This window comes from Cucurbita pepo, chromosome LG10 (genome assembly GCF_002806865.2).
Source record: "Cucurbita pepo subsp. pepo cultivar mu-cu-16 chromosome LG10, ASM280686v2, whole genome shotgun sequence".
In the NCBI taxonomy this organism is placed as follows: domain Eukaryota; kingdom Viridiplantae; phylum Streptophyta; class Magnoliopsida; order Cucurbitales; family Cucurbitaceae; genus Cucurbita; species Cucurbita pepo.
Genome location: NC_036647.1, coordinates 5,470,565 through 5,488,668, shown reverse-complemented (window position 1 = coordinate 5,488,668; position 18,104 = coordinate 5,470,565). Strand labels below are relative to the sequence as shown.

General features: G+C 37.2%; 4 protein-coding genes, 2 long non-coding RNA genes and 2 other non-coding genes across 9 annotated transcripts; 3 read left to right on the top strand and 5 right to left on the bottom strand.

The window, feature by feature from the left end:
* Nucleotides 1-184: 184 nt before the first annotated feature.
* On the bottom strand, nucleotides 185-1,799 carry LOC111803861 (mitoferrin-like). The gene is made up of 2 exons (XM_023688454.1): nucleotides 637-1,799; nucleotides 185-415 (listed from the first exon to the last, which is right to left on the bottom strand). The coding sequence occupies exons 1-2, from the start codon at nucleotides 1,345-1,347 to the stop codon at nucleotides 215-217; spliced, it is 912 nt and encodes a 303-aa protein (XP_023544222.1). The 5' UTR covers nucleotides 1,348-1,799; the 3' UTR covers nucleotides 185-214.
* A 1,639-nt stretch (nucleotides 1,800-3,438) lies between these two features.
* Nucleotides 3,439-4,573, bottom strand: LOC111803863. Its single transcript, XR_002816436.1, has 2 exons — nucleotides 4,063-4,573; nucleotides 3,439-3,972 (listed from the first exon to the last, which is right to left on the bottom strand). It is a non-coding gene; the product is annotated as an uncharacterized LOC111803863 (long non-coding RNA).
* Nucleotides 4,574-6,318: 1,745 nt separating this feature from the next.
* LOC111804021 (cilia- and flagella-associated protein 251) lies at nucleotides 6,319-7,534 on the bottom strand. 2 transcript variants are annotated; one of them, XM_023688671.1, is made up of 3 exons: nucleotides 7,383-7,534; nucleotides 6,621-7,082; nucleotides 6,319-6,538 (listed from the first exon to the last, which is right to left on the bottom strand). In XM_023688671.1, the coding sequence occupies exons 2-3, from the start codon at nucleotides 7,066-7,068 to the stop codon at nucleotides 6,477-6,479; spliced, it is 510 nt and encodes a 169-aa protein (XP_023544439.1). In that variant the 5' UTR covers nucleotides 7,069-7,082; nucleotides 7,383-7,534; the 3' UTR covers nucleotides 6,319-6,476. The 2 variants fall into 2 exon arrangements, with proteins under 2 accessions (XP_023544439.1, XP_023544438.1); XM_023688670.1 differs by lacking the exon at nucleotides 7,383-7,534 and having other exon boundaries at nucleotides 6,621-7,235.
* On the top strand, nucleotides 7,350-7,818 carry LOC111804022. The gene is made up of 2 exons (XR_002816453.1): nucleotides 7,350-7,439; nucleotides 7,529-7,818. It is a non-coding gene; the product is annotated as an uncharacterized LOC111804022 (long non-coding RNA).
* Nucleotides 7,819-8,650: 832 nt separating this feature from the next.
* Nucleotides 8,651-10,927, bottom strand: LOC111804085. The gene is made up of 5 exons (XM_023688769.1): nucleotides 10,616-10,927; nucleotides 10,398-10,539; nucleotides 10,190-10,291; nucleotides 9,108-9,181; nucleotides 8,651-9,031 (listed from the first exon to the last, which is right to left on the bottom strand). The coding sequence occupies exons 1-5, from the start codon at nucleotides 10,791-10,793 to the stop codon at nucleotides 8,922-8,924; spliced, it is 606 nt and encodes a 201-aa protein (XP_023544537.1). The 5' UTR covers nucleotides 10,794-10,927; the 3' UTR covers nucleotides 8,651-8,921.
* Nucleotides 10,928-11,043: 116 nt separating this feature from the next.
* Nucleotides 11,044-11,124, top strand: TRNAS-UGA. The gene has a single exon. It is a non-coding gene; the product is annotated as a tRNA-Ser (tRNA).
* A 1,676-nt stretch (nucleotides 11,125-12,800) lies between these two features.
* Nucleotides 12,801-12,882, top strand: TRNAS-CGA. The gene has a single exon. It is a non-coding gene; the product is annotated as a tRNA-Ser (tRNA).
* An 859-nt stretch (nucleotides 12,883-13,741) lies between these two features.
* LOC111804477 lies at nucleotides 13,742-14,650 on the bottom strand. Its single transcript, XM_023689300.1, has 2 exons — nucleotides 14,339-14,650; nucleotides 13,742-14,256 (listed from the first exon to the last, which is right to left on the bottom strand). The coding sequence occupies exons 1-2, from the start codon at nucleotides 14,646-14,648 to the stop codon at nucleotides 13,796-13,798; spliced, it is 771 nt and encodes a 256-aa protein (XP_023545068.1). The 5' UTR covers nucleotides 14,649-14,650; the 3' UTR covers nucleotides 13,742-13,795.
* Nucleotides 14,651-18,104: the final 3,454 nt, after the last annotated feature.

Genomic DNA, 18,104 nt, shown 5'->3' with positions numbered 1-18,104 from the left:
ACATCGGATATAGCAGTTTTTCCATGCATTTAAAGAGCCTGAACGGTAAGCAAATATTTCTCATTTCTCTCAACCCTTAACTCATATCTGTAAATTTGTTTTATTGGATGGCATCACTGATATTGGTATACAATATTATTGTAAGTGATGACCTCTTTGTTTACTCCTGTTGTGAAAGTATTTCCAGTGAGTAAACAAATGGGCGCAGCTTCTTTTAATTGTTGCTATGGTGGAGCTGTTGAAAGAAGGTTTTTGAAGCCTCGTAGGTCGACCAGCAAATCGCAGCAGCGGGCGCGTGGAAAAGCACCCGTGGAATCCATCCCTTCATCAGCCCATTGTAGCCGTCCTGCTTAACGACACGCCCAAGTACGTACCCAATTGAACTGCTTGAAAACTTGTCGCACCCACATACTCCCTGTTTGTTCAATAAAATCACAAAATTTCTAGTTAGAGCTTTCTGTAGTTTAGAAAGTAGATCATTTGCTCTGATAAAGAGCCAATTAGTGGTTTATAAATGTCATTTGCTCTTGATTAAGTCTTGATATTTAAGATTTAACTGAAATGTTAGAACTAAGAAGCTTTGGCATAGTGAAAGAAAGAGAGTCCTCTCGAGTCGAACAAGGAAGAGTGATTTACCTGGCATTGCAGCCGAGTTTTCACAACGTCTAATGGCGTTGTAAGAGCAGCAGCAAGAGACCCAGCTGCTGCTCCGGCTGTAGCATGAACAATCAGCCTCTCGTCGTTGTCACTTCCCGGTGAGACCTCCTTCAATCCCCTTTTTGCCGCTTCATAAGTGGCAAAATGGACAGCCGTGTACGGTGCATTCATCAGCACCGTGGTCCGATAAGAGGCATAGAGCGCCCCAATTCCTTCCTCAACCAAAATTCTCCTCACGCAGTCTCCCACTCCTTTATAAGGACTGCTCTTCAACTGCAGCCTCTGTTTCACCACATCCATCGGCGTTATCACAGCGTCGCTCGCCACCGTCGCACACACCCCAGAAATGGCGTGTGCTAATGAGTTGTTAAGATTTCCAACTGAAAACCCCTCTTTGCAGAATTCATATACTGAGAAGTAGACGGCGTGTGCAGGTCCTGCACCGAGACCCATTGCCCCAATTCCACTGTACAGCCCGGCTGGACCTTCCATCTTTAGAATCGAGCCGAGTGCTTGTCGGACTGTTGAAGATCCGCCGATGGCTTGTATGCGTGTCTTGAGAGTGTCCACTGGAAACATGGTCATGTGTTCGACGGACCCTGCAATTGACCCGGCGATCATGAACTGCCAGAAGTAGAGGCCGTCGTGGGTCGGCGGCGAAACGGAAATTTCGGGGTGGAAATCGACCATGGTGTGAAAGTTGCAGAGATCGAAATTGGGGTTAAGAGATGTTGGAATCAGAGGCTGCAATTTAACAAAAGGATTCGAGAGTGGAATTCTATCTGAATGGAATGAGATTGTCGCCTTGCACCATAGCTTTTGAGAGGTGATATGCTTGTCTCTTCTTTCTGCATATTTTTTTTTTAATTACAGAGTATCATATAGAGGAGGAGCTATCATAGCATTTCCTTTTAACTCCTTTTTCGAGTTCCATAAAATATCTACAAAGATACGGATCTCAACCATGTTGATTCATCTTCTTTCATCCATTTTGTTTGCGAATAATTCTGGGGTTGTGTCAAAAAAAGATAATGAGACATGGTCTTAGGTTCGATCTTGGTGCTAAATTGAGTGTTAGTTGTAACAGCCCAAGTCCACCGCTAGTAGATATTGTCCTCGACTTCCTCTCAAGGTTTTTATAACACGTCTATTAGGGAGAGGTTTTCACATCTTGATAAAGAATACTCTGTTCCCCTCTCCAACTGATGTGAGATATTACAATCCACCCCGCTCTGCCCAGCGTCCTTGCTGGCACTCGTTCCCCTCTCCAACCGATGTGGGATCTCACAATCCACCTCCCTTAGGGTCCAACGTCCTCTCTAGCACTCCGCCCGATGTCTAGCTTTGATACCAGTTGTAACAACCCAAGTGCACCATTAGCATATATTGTTCTCTTTGGGTTTTACCTTCCGAACTTCCCCTCAAGGTTCTTAAAACGCGTCTACTAGGGAGAAGTTTTCACATCCTTGTAAAGAATGCTTCGTTCCCTTCTACCACCGGTGTGGAATCTCACATTAGTTTTATACTTTATCCGGAAAGAATAAAAATTCTTTAGCCATTTTGATCATCCACTCTCCATTTCTGGAGATTCTTCTGGTAACCCAGTATTAGATTTTTGTTTCACTTGGACATGAACAGTAGGTTTTATCTTCATTATCTTCTTCTTTAATTCAGCGTTTTGCAACTTTAAGATCCAAAAGCTTACTTTTTCTGTCTGCTTCTGCAGCATCCACACCTTTCCGGTATAACAACCAAGACTCAAATCACTGTCAAAAGACACTAAAATTTAGACATCTTTTCTTTCCAGGAAAGTTCTTTTAAGTTCAGAAGATTCTCGAGAACCGATAGGACACGAAACTTCACAGCGAGTCGAGTCAAATTGAAGCAGCATCTTTTAGTAATTTGGATTCCTTACTTAACTGTTATGGAAGGTTCTCTCTTTCTCTTCCAATGACAGTTTTGATTTCTTTCTCCTCCTACAAACTATATTTTCTTCCTTTAACATTGATGAGAATAATGTCATAGACGACCAGAACGATCGAGGGAAAACGAGAGACTTTTTCTCGAAACATGGACCAATGCCTTAATTTCTAAAGGAAAATGGCTAGGGCAGACTGGAAGGATCAAGGGGCCATTCCCTTGTAAACGATTTAGTAATTTTCAAAGTAATTTTTTATTATTTGGCAAAATGGATCTTGGAATTTATTGGAGAAGATTGAAATCGAAGTTGGTTCGACAAGATCATTAGTCTTGGATGAATCTTTTTGAAAGGAAAGGGGTGGATCAAGAGAGATTTGGTAATTCTGGAGGTTCTTCATTCACAGGAGAATCAACTCTACCCCTCCATTTCGGTTCCCCGCCTGACCTCTATCTTTTTCCGAATGCAAGAGCTCTTTCTTCTCTCAAATTCCTGTCCAAATTCCCTTGTGATCATGAGCAGGGACTCTACGTCTTGACAGATCTTCTTGGTGGGGTTGACTATCGACCAGCTAAGAGCAACTCCAATCTTCGATTTGTTCTTTTTCTTCACACTGGTTGACTTTTAACGGCAAATGGGTTATTGAGGAATTTCTGTCTCATTGATGCGACAAACTTTTTTCACTCTGATCTATGCAATTTTTTTTTGTTGATTAATCAAAGTTTCTCCAAATGGGTTTTTCCAAAAGTCGTTCTTTATTGTCATATCTTATCTCCTTAGCATTCTTATTCATCATATTCTTATTTGCATAAGGTGAATTTGGGGAGAGATATAAACTTCTAACCTTTTAATACTCAAAATAGTGAAGTTACAATAGATGCATGCAATCATATATCAATCATTAAACATTGATGCATGATATAATAATAAGTTGAATAGCTAATAGCTCCCTCCCTAAATTAAGCTTTTGGCATTACATTCTTGTCCAGTGTAATATCTGCAAATGAAATCAACAAGAAACAGACTAAATCCCACACCACTTCTCATCTTCATCTTCAACTGATAGGAAACCCCAAACAAGAACCAGACTTTGTTGCAGATCATGAACACATCGGGGCAAGGATAAGAACCACATCAATCAAACACTAGCTTGATTTTGATTGATAAACTTCCACATCCCAAAACTCATCCCTTCTCGTATTATTATTATATTATGAACATTCTGTGTTTTCATGAACATTGTTGCAGAGAACAGATTGGTGTCTCATCTGAAGCTGCTGCTACTCATGGACAGCGAGGAGGACAGGAATGGATCATATCCCACATCACTTGGATATCTCTGTACTCTCCACATGACTCTATGTCCTTGTATAGGCTCCCTAGTCCCTTCCCATTGCCTGCCATTTTCACCCATTTCTTAAAACCACTTAGAGAAACAGAGAAAAACAGAGAAAAACAGAGAAAACAGAGAGAAACAGAGAGATTACCTTTAGGCTGAACGAGATGGCGTGAGTTCACTCTAAGAAGAAACAGCTTAGTGGGTAAGAGGAATGAGCGTTTCAAACAATCCCATAATCTCCATCCCTTCATCTTCTTCTTCTTCTTCTTCTCTCTCTCTCTCTCTCTCTAGGATCAAAACCAGAGTTCATAAATAAACAACACACAGACGGTCGTTTGGACTAAACTCAGTGGATTTATAATGGTTCAATTCAATTTTAGACACAAAAAACTATGGAGATGACGACCATATACAGTGAAAGTGGTCAAATATGGCACCAAATTAAGATGGAAAGATGAGGAACATTTTGGGTATTGAGGATCAAAATAAACATTAAGATTAAATAGGAGTAAAGAGTTTGGATTTTGCTTTCCCCATCTATCCTTTCCACCTAGATTCTCTTCCAACAATATAGACAATTTGGGCCATATCAAACTGTTATTGTCTTTTCTATCGTCTTTTTCTATCTACGTCGATATATGTTCTTTTCATGTTTTTAATACTCGGGTTCTTTTGTATCTATAACGAACGTATTTTAGATCACTTCCCTTCACTCCACACGTTTATCGTTTAACTTCATAGTTAGTTTTTCGAACCCAGTTCTGTTTGTTTTCATTTCATTGACAAGTAAGAATGTACCGTTCTAGTGAGTGATATAGAAAATGGGATGAAAATGGAACAGTTGAGAAGATAGGAATGATTAAGATGGTTAGGTAAGATTAATGTTAATGGTCTTATGTTCATGTTTTGTTTAGTGGTCGTAGTAGGAATTGATCATGTGCTGCACTAACTACCTTTGTTTTGACATCTTACCAAATTGAGAGCCCTTGATTTTATCCATATTTTTGTGATGGGACTTGGATCAAATGGAATATGAATTTTGAGATTTAGTGAACTCAAAGTCAACTTCAATCCCATGGAAAGGCAATGGGCACCCCACTTTCAGGATTTTGTGATAACTTGGTGCTTATGTCGGATGTTTAGCTTAAGTCATACGAATTGATGAATTGAGTGATTGAAATTGTAATGACCCGACTTTTTATATTACGAATTGTAGGTCGTCACGTACGCTCAAAGGTAAAAGGGGTGGTAAATTTTTCTTTTGTAAGATGGGAGACTTAAAATTTAAATATGTATTCAAAAGCAACATAAAAGGTAGTATTTGTGGAGTCAAATCAAATGGTTTACTAGAGAGACATAAGTTTCGAGAAGTAGCATTGAAAATAATAATAAAATGACAAGAAGGAAGACGACTCGATCTAAAGACATCGCCTGCAATTGCACGACTCCACACGCTTCTATACTCTATCGGAAAGAATAACATGGGATGAGTATAAAATACTTAGTATGCAACCTACTTGTAGGCTATTGTCAGACTTAATTTATACATAAAAACTGAAGCGATGTGTTCATGACTATTTGATTGCTCAAACTATATGAATGGATGAATTCCCTATCCTCATCCCCTCAAAGTTTTTCGTTATATTTGGATGAATAGAGCGGTCTTTGTTCCCGTCACCATTTAACTCGAGATTTTTTTCTTCCCACTCTCTCCGTTCTCGGCCTAATAAGAATGAGTCCCTTCAAGGTTTCGTCCCTGAAAGAAGAATGGACATTTCTGCTATTAGTCAAGTATAAGTGGGTAAACCATATCCATCTCTTGAAAGATTTGATCACAATGAGTACTAATCAAGAGAAAAGATGGATCAATTATTTCCTTCTAAGTCCACCTTTTTTTCATAATTCAATGCATTGAAAGCTAGCTTGGTTTCTACAATCGAGTAAGAAACCCCACATCCTTCGCCACGATTAGACCTTTTTATTAGACTTTCTTTCCATCACATCCGCATCGATAAGAGTTGATGACTCGAACAACACGAATAGAGTTCCAACCTAATTTTTTGTTTTCGCATGAATTTGATTGAGTTGTTAGGTCAAACAATCCAACTTATCTACCATACATGTTATATTAATAACTACAATCTCATAAAACTCAAATATCAAGCATTCATAAATCACGACACATCATTAATATTAATATTAGTTACAAACGTCAGATATTCTTAATTTTTATAATAATCTTAAAAATAAGATTGAGTCATATCTCTATTTTTGAGTTAGTCGAGTTGATCAAATTGACCTAATAAATAAAATCTATAAATGGACGTGAATTTTCAATTTTCTAAAAGTTTATTCAAACCTTCATGATTCAGAATAGGTAATTTAGATTGGTCGGGTTCTTAAATCATATGAATGTCTCTACACAAGACATGGAGATGTCCCTTTATTTATTATGTACTCTGTTTTAAAAAAGAAGAGTACTAAGCCCAAACAATCAAAACAACTTAAATTTACATGAAACAGAGGCCTATGAACCAAAAACAACACAAAACTAAGAAGTAATCATTCATGGATAATGGAGTGAATCAGAATTGTAGCTTCATCTGTTGTGGTCACTGCATCACCTGTTTAGTTCATCACAATTTCAAATTTTCATTACTCTGAAATTCAATGAATTCAAAATTTCTGTTCTATGAAGATACCCACCTTGAAGTGAAGCAGGCAAGTGGGAGACAATGTTGTCTATAATGCCTCCTCCGACGCCGCCATCGCCACCGCCGCTCTTTTCTTCAACCGACTCAGAACCGCCGCTTTTATCCCTTTCCTCTTCCCCACCATCTTCATTTCCCTCTGCAGACGCCATGTTTGCAATAAAATTCTTCAGAAACCCACTTTTCTTTCCCTGTTCTTCTTCTTTCTCTGTCTTTTCTTCCCTTTCATCTGCAGAAACCATGCTCGAGATGAAATTCTTCAGAAACCCACTTTCTTTTTCTTCATCTTCTTCTTTCTTTTCTTCACCTCCCTCGGCAGACACCATGTTAGAAATGAAATTCCTCAGAAACCCACTTGACTTCTCCTTTTCTTCTTCTTCTTCTTCACCTCCTCTTTGTTGAATGAGTTTCTGAGGATGTTCCTCTGCAGCTCCACCTTCCATGGTTTCCAGATTTCCTGTTTCAGTTAAGGTTTCGATTAGATATCTATCGATGAAATCATCGAACATTCTCTTGTCTGCATAAGCAGAAACTTGCAGAGGAATGGACGAGCGTCATTCCAAGCAATGATTAGAAAAAAGAGGCTTTTCTCAGGTTACACGTATTTTTTTTAAACCTATCAGATGGAAATTTGTTTTTTTGTCGAATGAAAGATCAACACGTTGTATTTAAAACAATATTTAAATGGAAGGTCGGTTGGAGATTTTTCGATGCCTTAAAAAATTAAAAATTGAAGTATGTTTGCAAGACCATTTACCTCAACCTGCCTCACCGGTTTGTTCCACGGGTCATCATCAATAATCAAGCTCTTGAGGTCGATCAGCTGCAATTCGAGCTAGTTTGTTCGTTGTTCTTTGCCTTGTGATTCCCTGAAATGAAGCTGCTTTCTTTTGTCTGAATCAGGACTACCAAGACTTCATGGCCTATATATGCGAAGCCTGCAAAGGAAATACTGCACCAGAAGCTTGCAGGCCTACAATGGCTCGACGACTAGCAATACCTGGAAAACACCAATGCTGGCAATCAAGACTGGTGTGGAACTCCAAAAAGAAACTCAACATTTGAAACGCTGGCAAGGAAGGATCTCAAGATCAAACCAGCCGGAAAATTAGATACTAGAGACAATGGAGAAGTTTCTAATTTGTAATAACAGTACTAGAAGATAACGATAAGATGATGCTAACATTAGTTCATTACCTGGTTGTAATGTTGCATTCTTAGTTCAGACAGTATAAAAGTTTGGACCTTCTCATCAACTATTAATGCTATAAAAAAGATTAAGGAAAAGAATAGAACAGAACTCTTATGTTAGAAATTACGAACCTTCACAAGCATTTTAAAACCTTGAGAGAAGCCCGAAAAGGAAAGTCCAAAGAGGACAATATCTCTTAGTGGTGGGCTTGAACTATTACAATCCCTTTAATTAGCCAATGTGTGACTCCCTCCCAACAATCCATCCCTCAACAAAGTACACCATATAGCCTCCTTTGAGGCCTATGGAGTCCTAGGATAGTCTCCCCTTAATAAAGGCTTGACTCCTTCTCTAGTGCCCTCGAACAAAGGGTGTCTTTTGTTCGACACTTGAGTCACTTTTGAATACACCTTCGAGACTCACAACTTTTTTGTTCGAAACTTGAGGATTTTATTGATAAGAGTAAGGCTCCGACACCATGTCAGAAACCACAAACTTCCACAATAGTATGATATTGTCCACTCACTTATAGAGATATATGATATTGTGATTGCAAGGTGATGGCTAGGTCCTGTCCTTCTGGAGGCGATGAGTTTCTTGGTGTTCTCTGTCCAAATTATATTCTGAACAATGCTCATATATTTGCTGCTTGTTCTACAAATGAGTACTACAATCATACAATATTGCCTCGGAACCACAACAAAACTCCATAAAACACCATCATAGGATCGTCATATTTTCATCGTATGATCCATAGTGATATTATAATCTTTTTCAGTGACTAATATGAGCAGGCTATAATAGATCTTAGAATTTAAACTGCCATATAGATGAGTAGAATGGAGACAGAGTCAATTGCTTCCTTGAGAATCAAATATCCATGATAATGAGCAAGATACTGCTTGCTGCAATTACAATAATCATCAAGGACTAAGGAGATGTGATTTACAATAAGTTATCACAAACGACAGTACTTTAGAGATTAGTCCCTTAAACATACATATACAACAAAATAAACATTCAATTTTAATACCATGAGGTGAAGAAAGAAGATGGGACAAGATATAATAAGCTGCTAATTCACAATGTAATGGATGTATGGTACTATGGGGAATTAATCATATTCCAAATGTCATTGCATATATCAAAAGAAGATATATTAGTCGGGTCGAATTCAAACTCTTGCACAACCCGTTTATTTCTGTCCACAATATCTGTAGTTGATTAGCGTTAAGGTAAAGAAATCGCAATAAGGAAACAGAAAAGAGTACAAATTCAGATGAAGGATACGGCCAGAAATTTTAGACTGATCGTCCATGTTTGGTATTATATCAGTGACCGAAGCATACATTGAAAGCTTCCTCCTACAAGAAAAAGTAAAATTTGAATCAATTCAAAACATGAGAACTGTCAGGTTGATGTTATCAAAAGATTAATGAGAATTGAGTTGTAAGAGATCTTTGATGGCCACCCAGTTTATAAGTTCATGGTTAAAAAGAATACGATAATTGCAACTACTACAAATTCAATTCTGGAATGAACTACAGTTCCAAATGTGAAGGACAGTGAATCCAGCACACCCCTTGGGAGATCCCACATCGGTTGAGGAGGAGAACGAAACATTTCTTATAAGGGTGTAGAAACCTCTCCCTAACATATGTGTTTTAAAAACCTTGAAGGGAAGCCCAAAGGGGACAATATCTACTAGCAGTGGGCTTGGGCTGTTACACCCCTCCACAATGTTATTTTGTCTACTTTGGCGTATCCTCTCATTGGTTTCACCTAAAAAGTCTCTTTCCAAGGAAGATAATTCTCCTCGCTTATATTCCATAAATCTCTCCCTTTCCTATTTAATGTGGTAACATATTAGTCCAGTCCACCTCATTTTATATAATGACTTTTGACAACTATTTGTACTTGGTAGTGTTGTTTCCTAATCATTGTTACCTCTGTTTCTTCTCTCATTCATCTCTTAGCAAATTTCAAATACCTTACAGAAAAACTCTCCATTTTCAACACAGGACAAAGATTCCATAGCTTTAAGATCTGAAGAGGTTGGCATTATCTATATCATGAATCAAATATTAGACTATAAAACGTTCATTACTTCAAAAAATTAAGCAGCCATCTTCATAGGAGTGTCTACCTTGTTAACTTTTCTAACCTTAAGCTATCAATAGGAAGAACAAAGGTGCCAATAACCTAATTTGTGTGCATAAAAGGTAAACCTTCTGTACTTCCAAGTTCCAACTAAAAATACATTAAAAAAGATGTGCTTGTCAGATAATACTTGATACTGCACAATGCTGAAATAGATATAAAATTCACAGTTACAGATGACAAAGCAACTTGAAAACAGAAAAGAAACTCACTGCGTCCTAAGTTCTTGTTGCTCAAGTTTCTTCATTGCCTGCTTCCTTTCTTGAACAGAAATCCTTTGGCGGTCTAGATCATTAATCTCACTGGTGATAATTGTGTTGACGAAAAGCAGGTGCATCATACATACATGTGACAGGAAAATACATTAGGAACAAACAATCATATGAATAATTTAACAATAAAAGTTAATTTTACACTCATCTAATTTCCTCCATGAGCAAATTCCCTTTGCCAAGTTCCTCTCCGAGTTCCTTTTCGAGAATATCGATTTCATCATCTGAAACAGTGCTCGCTCTCGCCTCCTCTGTTTTCTGCCGGCATGCCTCGATTTTCTTCTCATAATCTGCAAAAGACCTAGAATCTATAACCTCGAAATGATTTGAAATCAACCTTTATTTAGAGAGAGAGAGAGAGTTGACCTTGAGCTGAGCTTTGAACATTACTGAAATCATCGAAGCAAGAAGATTGAAGCGTCTTGAAATGTTCAAGACATTGATTCAAGGTTTGAACGTCATTTTGGTCGTTCAAGAGCGCTACCAGATCGTCACCATAAGATAAAAGCTCCTCGATTTTGAACTTTCCGGCGAAATCTGCCATTCCTGTTAATTGAACAACAAATCGACAACGAGGTTCCTGGAAGCAGGGGAAATTTCAGGGGAGAGCAGAAGAGTAAAGTGACGATAGAAAATTTTGAATTCAGGAGTCAGTGGGGAAGCCTTTTTCGGGCGATATTCAGTCCTAGGGCTCCAACTTAGAAAAATCAATTATGTTTCGGCGCCAAAAATCATTGTATTTAATTTAAATTTGGATAAATTAATAAATAATAATGGGTACGATAACACAAATCGTCAATATGTCCGAGTGGTTAAGGAGACAGACTTGAAATCTGTTGGGCTTTGCCTGCGCAGGTTCGAATCCTGCTGTNTTTTTTTTTTTTTTTTTTTTTTTGCAAAATTTTAAAATTTAATATTGCCAACTAAACATGTAAATGAACTTTGTAATTTGTTGTTATTATTATTTTTAGATAACTAAGTTAAAAGCTAACTTTTCATACTAAATTAATTAATAAAAATTATTAAATTCTCTCGAAGCATTAAGACTTCAAAGATAAAATTATGACATTTTATTTTGGTTCTGATTTATTTTGAAAAAGATAAAGATATGATTTGCACGGGAACATTGACGATAGACCCATCAGTAAATGACTGCTCGAGTTCTTGAGACTGGAGAAAGGCACCCCGAATGCTAGGTCAATTCTGTGCCGGTTAGAGACTAGGTTTGAGATGCATATCATTGAAAGAGAGCATCACCTCACCTCATTCAATAGTCAATTCGAGTAAGAGGTCGTTGATCTTGATTCAATTCACGATACATGAGCTAGAATGTTGGTTTCACCTCCCAATCGTTCGAGAATTAGTAGTAGTATTACTTGCTAACCATCTCTTACCAACTCAAAATAAAAAATTAAGAAAATATATTAAACACAAAATTTAAACATTTAATAATGCAAATACCTAATAATAAAAATAAAAAAAAATATAAAAATATTTGAATTTGAGGCCATCATTTATTTGTAGCACTACAGGTAATTTAATCGTTAAAAATCTACTTCCATCTCTTTCAAGTTACTATGAAATATACCAGTTATTGCTACTTTCGACCTTTATAAATGGTGGATCCTTCGTAGAATAGTTTCTAACGAAGAACATAGTTTCAAATCGTTCACACCGTAAAATTCATGTCTCATCTTAGAAACTTCCGTTCAAACTCTACATTCATTCTACAACATGAATTCGGTCTAATTCTAGAGCCATTATAATTAATGATTGTTTTTATACGAAGACGAGATACCTGACATTTCATAACCACAAATGGATTGTCGAAGAAAACAAAATGAAGCAAGATTTTTGCGAAATGCACGATTTAAATTTGAAACTTTCAAATAAGACGTCGTTTTACACATGAAAAATATGTGAATACATAATTTATAAAATGTCGAGCTAAAAAACATAAAAAGAGAAATTTTCGTATATCTTCATTCATTTGTCTTTTGTCATAAAAAAAAAAAAGAATGATTATGTAAACTCAAACAATGAAATAATATATCATCAAATAATGTCTTATATATGGAACTATTTAGTCGAATTTACGGGTGTATATGGGTTGGGGTGGAAAAATATTTAGGATCAACTCGAAATTTTGGGTTGATGATCCGAGTAATTCGAATAGAATTCACAACCTGATCTAGTCCTCTATTTTCGGGTTGGGTTAGGTTGAGTTTTTTTTTTTAATTATTTAAAACATCGTACTTATCTACTATACAAGTTACGTTAATAACTAAAATCTCATAAAATTCAAAGGACGATAGGGAGGATTGAATTGTAACCCTATTTTCGGTGGTCGGATCAAAAGTCAACTTAGGATCCTTTTAGAAATTTTTATTTTTTAAAAAAAATTTAATCAAACTTAAATCGAAATAAATATAAACAAAACTTTTATGGTTGGATTGGTAGTGTGAATGAGTAAGATTCTCAGGTCAGTCCACAATTAATTTACTTAAACGTTTAAGATTAAATTATTAATTTAACAAAACGTGAACAAATTGTCAATATGTCCGAGTGTTTAAGGAGATAGACTCGAAATCTATTGGGCTTTGCCTGCGCAGGTTCGAATCCTGCTGTTGACGATATTTTTCGTTCAATTATCTGTTAGGTGTTGTCTGCCTTTTCCAAAGAGGAATTTGCTTCTTATATTTTATTATTTAATAATACAATATATTTTAACTTGAATACGTCAAAAATGAACATTTTAAAATATTTTAAACACTATTTACTTCTTATATTTTGTTATTTAAAAATATAATTACGTCAATTGCTTCTTATATTTTGTTATTTAATAATACAATATATTTTAACATGATTACGTCAAAAGAACATTTTAAAATATTTTAAATACTATTTACTTCTTATATTTTGTTATTTAAAAATATAATATATTTGTTGGATATTTTGAAATGATTGCGTCAAAAATGTTTATTTAGAACTTTATTTCAATGGAATTATTAATTCGAATCATATAATATTTCAGAAGTTGTCATTGCTGGTTGATTCCTCCTCATCGAAAGTCGGTTCCTCCTCATCGAAAGTCACGCAGTAGTTGCCAGACCAAACTTCCTTAGTTGAACCTTAAAATGAAATTTTTATTCAAATTATATAATTTTGAGAAGCTAGCATCACTAGTTGACTCCTCCCCGTAGACAGCTAGTCACTAGTTGTTGGACGAGACTTCCTTGTCTTTAGCCTTGCTGCCTTGTCTTATCCCGCCCTTCTAGACTACATTTTCTTATTTTAAGGCTTACTGTCCTACATTCAACCTTCAGACTTCTTTTCTCGAAAAAAAAAATAAAGGAGAATTCTTGTTTCCCATTTCCTTTATACGTTAATTAAATAATTTTAACATAAATTCAATATGTTCGAGTGGTTAAGGAAACAGACTCCAAATCCATTGGATTTTAAGGAACAAAAATGAGTAGATGAATAAGAATTAGGGTTTCCTTGTGCAAAAATTTATACAACTATAGATTAAATTAAGAATTGAAACTAAATTATATGTTTCTTTTGCTTTACAGAAGATTTGGATCCAACCCTACGGTTGTCGTCCCTCACCGGACTTCTCACTCCACACAACCGATGGTGGTGCTTTATCCGCCATGGAAACAGCATGTCTAGCCCACAGCCCTTGGGCGGTGAAAATGGCCTCCCTCCCACCCTCTGCGGCGAGAAAGCGTGGCGGTTCAACACCGACGAGGCGGCTAATGCCGTTGCATCCGGTAGAAACCGCTCGATCATGAAATTCGACGACCGCTTGCAACTCACATTCTTTCCTTCTTCTTCTTCTTCCTTCTCTCTATACAAATTCAGCTCGTTTAGCTTCAAATCCTTCTCGGCCTTCTCGACTATATCGATGGCCTCCGACAACGAGAACACATCCACGACATCGGACAAGACATAATCACTCTCACTCAAATTGTCGTCACTCTCACTACGTCGAGTGTTTTCTTCTGAAAATTTCAAACTTCGAATCAAATCATATAAACTAAATTTCCAATTCAAAACAATTTAAAAAAATTTCATAAACCCTACTTGTTTGAATCGGTGGTCGCCACCATCGAGGCGGAAGCGTAGGACGAGGAGTAGTAGCAGAGCTGTCGTAAACGACGTCGTGACATCTCTCGACGTAGTCCTTGGGCTTGCCAGGAGCTTGCTCCCAACAGAAAGGAACTCGATCGCTGGTGGTGGAGCCGGAGATACTCAAGCGGCCGATACCGACATTGGCGGCGGGACGACGGGTGGTCAAGAGGGGAGCGTTGAAGTTGAGTTTTCGAGCGATATGGTGGTGGCCGTAGCTCCGGCGTTGGTCGTGGTCGTGGTCGTGATCGTGGTCGTGTTCCATGAGATGTGTTGAAAAATGAATGGAAATGGGATTTGGTTGTGTTTGGAGATAAGATTAAAAGGGAAGTTAGTTGAAACATGAGGAGTTGAAACAGCTGGAGAATTATGGACATCTCGTGTGTTTCATTAAAGCCTAATTATTTATTTATTTATTTATTTTTAAAAAATTTTAAAAATTATTTATTTAATTTCTGGCAGATATATTTGTCACAAGACACAGTGGGATGAAGCTTTAATTAACTTATCAACTTCCATCAGATTCTCTGCTTCATTTGGAATTTACAGATATTTTAGCTTACACGTGTCAACCATCCAGAATATTTGTGGAATAAAAAGTAATTTACTAAAAAAAAATTATGTTCTTCTTTTTTTATTCAGAATTATGGGTATGCTCGGAGATTTGAATCTCGAACTCGTATTCGATGAAAATAGAAAGACAACAAAAAATGAACGGTGGATCACCATTGAGATGTCCCACATTGATTATGGAGAGGAGAACAAACCACCATTTATGAGAGTGTGGAAACCTTCCCATAGCAGACTTGTTTAAAGCTTTGAAGGGAAGTCCGAAAGAAAAAGCCCTAAGAGGACAATATCTGCTAGCGGTGGATTTGGGTCTTCGTTGTCGACGACTTCCAATAAGTGTATTGGAAAAAGAGGGGAAGACACCAATTATAAGGGGGTGGAAACCTTCCCTAACAGACGACTTTTAAAGTCTTGAGGGGAAACCCGAAAGGGAAAGCCCAGAGGACAATATCTGATCTGGGTTGTTACAAATTTTGTGTCAGGTGAGGGGAAACTCGAAAGGGGACAATCAGGTGAGGGGAAACTCGAAAGGGGACAATCAGGTGAGGGGAAACTCGAAAGGGGACAATCAGGTGAGGGGAAACTCGAAAGGGGACAATCAGGTGAGGGGAAACTCGAAAGGGGACAATCAGGTGAGGGGAAACTCGAAAGGGGACAATCAGGTGAGGGGAAACTCGAAAGGGGACAATCAGGTGAGGGGAAACTCGAAAGGGGACAATCAGGTGAGGGGAAACTCGAAAGGGGACAATCAGGTGAGGGGAAACTCGAAAGGGGACAATCAGGTGAGGGGAAACTCGAAAGGGGACAATCAGGTGAGGGGAAACTCGAAAGGGGACAATCAGGTGAGGGGAAACTCGAAAGGGGACAATCAGGTGAGGGGAAACTCGAAAGGGGACAATATCTGATCTGGGTTGTTTTGAGGGGAAACTCGAAAGGGGATCTGGGTCGAAAGGGAAAGCCCAAAGAGGACAATATCTGATCTGGGTTGTTACAAATTTTGTGTCAGGTGAGGGGAAACTCGAAAGGGAAAGCCCAGACAATATCTGATATGGGTCGTTATAAATTTTGTGTCGGGCAATAGGTGTAGGTCTTCCCTTCGAATTATACGTATCTGTGAGATTAATTTGGAAACTTGTGGATTTGCATCGGAATTGCGAGTCTTGAGGGGAAACCCGAAAGGTTGCCCAAAGAGGACAATATCTGATCTGGGTCGTTACAAATTTTGTGTCGGGCAATAGGTGTAGGTCTTCCCTTCGAATTATACGTATCTGCGAGATTAATTTGGAAACTTGTGGATTTGCATCGGAATTGCGAGTCTTGAGGGGAAACCCGAAAGGTTGCCCAAAGAGGACAATATCTGATCTGGGTCGTTACAAATTTTGTGTCGGGCAATAGGTGTAGGTCTTCCCTTCGAATTATACGTATCTGCGAGATTAATTTGGAAACTTGTGGATTTGCATCGGAATTGCGAGTCTTGAGGGGAAACCCGAAAGGTTGCCCAAAGAGGACAATATCTGATCTGGGTCGTTACAAATTTTGTGTCGGGCAATAGGTGTAGGTCTTCCCTCTGAATTATACATATCTGCGAGATTAATTTGGAAACTTGTGGATTTGCAACGGAATTGCGATGGACTTGCAGGTTGCTGCTATCTATAGCTGAACATGGGGGCATATCATCTTTTCTTTGTATGAGATCCCACATCAATTGGAAAGAGGAACGAGAATTAGCGAGAACGTTGACCTCGAAGGGGATGGATTGTGAGACCTCAGTTGAAGAGGGGAACAATATATTCTTTATAAGGGTATGGAAACATCTTCCGAACCTACGCGTGGTTCAAATTTGTACATAACGTATAGCCCAAACCTTGTTTCGGCCCAGTCACGGGTCCATGATCAGCCCAATTTAGAACCACGGTGGCTCTAAACTTGGGCCGAGCAGATCAAATGGAGCATAATTGAATTGACTTTTCTACCCTTTTTCTCGTCTTTTTTGTCGTCATATATAATTAATTATCTCTATTTTTGTTATTTTTAATTATAAAAAACATATTCTCGGCAAAATTTATAAAATTATTATTTTAAAAAATATTTTTAAACTAAAATTTATATAATAAATGCTTTATGAGTTTTTTTTTTTTTTTTTTTTTTTTTTTTTTTTTTTTTTNCATCATCTTGAGAATATAAATATAATTAATTAATAAAGACCAATCAATATCATTTAATTTTTTTTTGGGGGAAAATCTTTGGTTAATTTGACTGCCAATTGATCTTTTTATTTTCTTTGATTATATCATATTATATACCCGAGTTCACATGGGAGTGATTGATTGATTGAAAAAAACTCAGGGCATTAAGTCAATCACGTATTTATTTTAATATATGTGAAAATTGAATAAAAATATATCTTAAATTAATTAGATTTTGTCGATGATTGACCAAGTTTATAAATGTAGAATAAATTCTATGCTAGGTCGATCGTAATTATTTTAAAATTTAATAGATCAAATTAATTTAAAATATTTTATTATAATATTTTAATTGTTGGAATAATACCACTAGGGCTAGTAGGCTAAATAATTGAAGTGTTTGAATTGCACCTTATGTATTGGAAAATGATTGATGGAATGTATGTATATATAGATTAGTTTAACGGGCGCACTTCAAAAATTTAAATTTTTAGTCTCGTCGTCCCAAATTGAGAGGTATTATCAGCCATCATAACTCACTTGGTCATGCCATCGAGAACGAGTTCATATGTTGTTCATTTCTTTGGGACATCTCGAACATCCATCCATTCGTGGTGTGGGTTGGTTGTTTCGACGTTAGGTTTGTGGGATTATTGTCGCTAGGACTCACTCTTTGTCTCGTTATCTCTCTGTGTTTCTCCTCTTTTCCTTGTAGGTGTTCTGTGACGAGTGGTTGAAGTTTGTGGAGTTCATTGGCATGCCATGGAGGTCGGGAGAGCGTGTGCCCGAGTGAGGTCTAAAGGACACGAAGAAACTCTTAATCGAGCTGTTAGCGAGCTTGATTTTTTTTTCTTTTGCATATAGAAAGGTATGGATAAGTTAATTAAAATTTCACTCAATGCCAAAAACCTAAAAAAAAAAAAAAAAAAAAAAAAAAAAAAAAAAAAAAAAAAAAAAAAAAAAAA

Excerpts from the sequence above, each read along its gene's own strand:
- LOC111803861 (XM_023688454.1), bottom strand. The coding sequence starts at position 1,347 with ATGGTCGATTTCCACCCCGAAATTTCCGTTTCGCCGCCGACCCACGAC. Across the intron at positions 416-636 it reads AAACTCGGCTGCAATGCCAG|GGAGTATGTGGGTGCGACAA; the intron begins GTAAATCACTCT and ends TTGAACAAACAG.
- LOC111804021 (XM_023688670.1), bottom strand. The coding sequence starts at position 7,134 with ATGTTCGATGATTTCATCGATAGATATCTAATCGAAACCTTAACTGAA. Across the intron at positions 6,539-6,620 it reads CTTGCCTGCTTCACTTCAAG|GTGATGCAGTGACCACAACA; the intron begins GTGGGTATCTTC and ends TGAACTAAACAG.
- LOC111804085 (XM_023688769.1), bottom strand. The coding sequence starts at position 10,793 with ATGGCAGATTTCGCCGGAAAGTTCAAAATCGAGGAGCTTTTATCTTAT. Across the intron at positions 10,540-10,615 it reads TGTTCAAAGCTCAGCTCAAG|ATTATGAGAAGAAAATCGAG; the intron begins GTCAACTCTCTC and ends GGTCTTTTGCAG. Across the intron at positions 9,032-9,107 it reads TCAGTCTAAAATTTCTGGCC|ATATTGTGGACAGAAATAAA; the intron begins GTATCCTTCATC and ends AATCAACTACAG.
- LOC111804477 (XM_023689300.1), bottom strand. The coding sequence starts at position 14,648 with ATGGAACACGACCACGATCACGACCACGACCACGACCAACGCCGGAGC. Across the intron at positions 14,257-14,338 it reads GCGACCACCGATTCAAACAA|AAGAAAACACTCGACGTAGT; the intron begins GTAGGGTTTATG and ends TGAAATTTTCAG.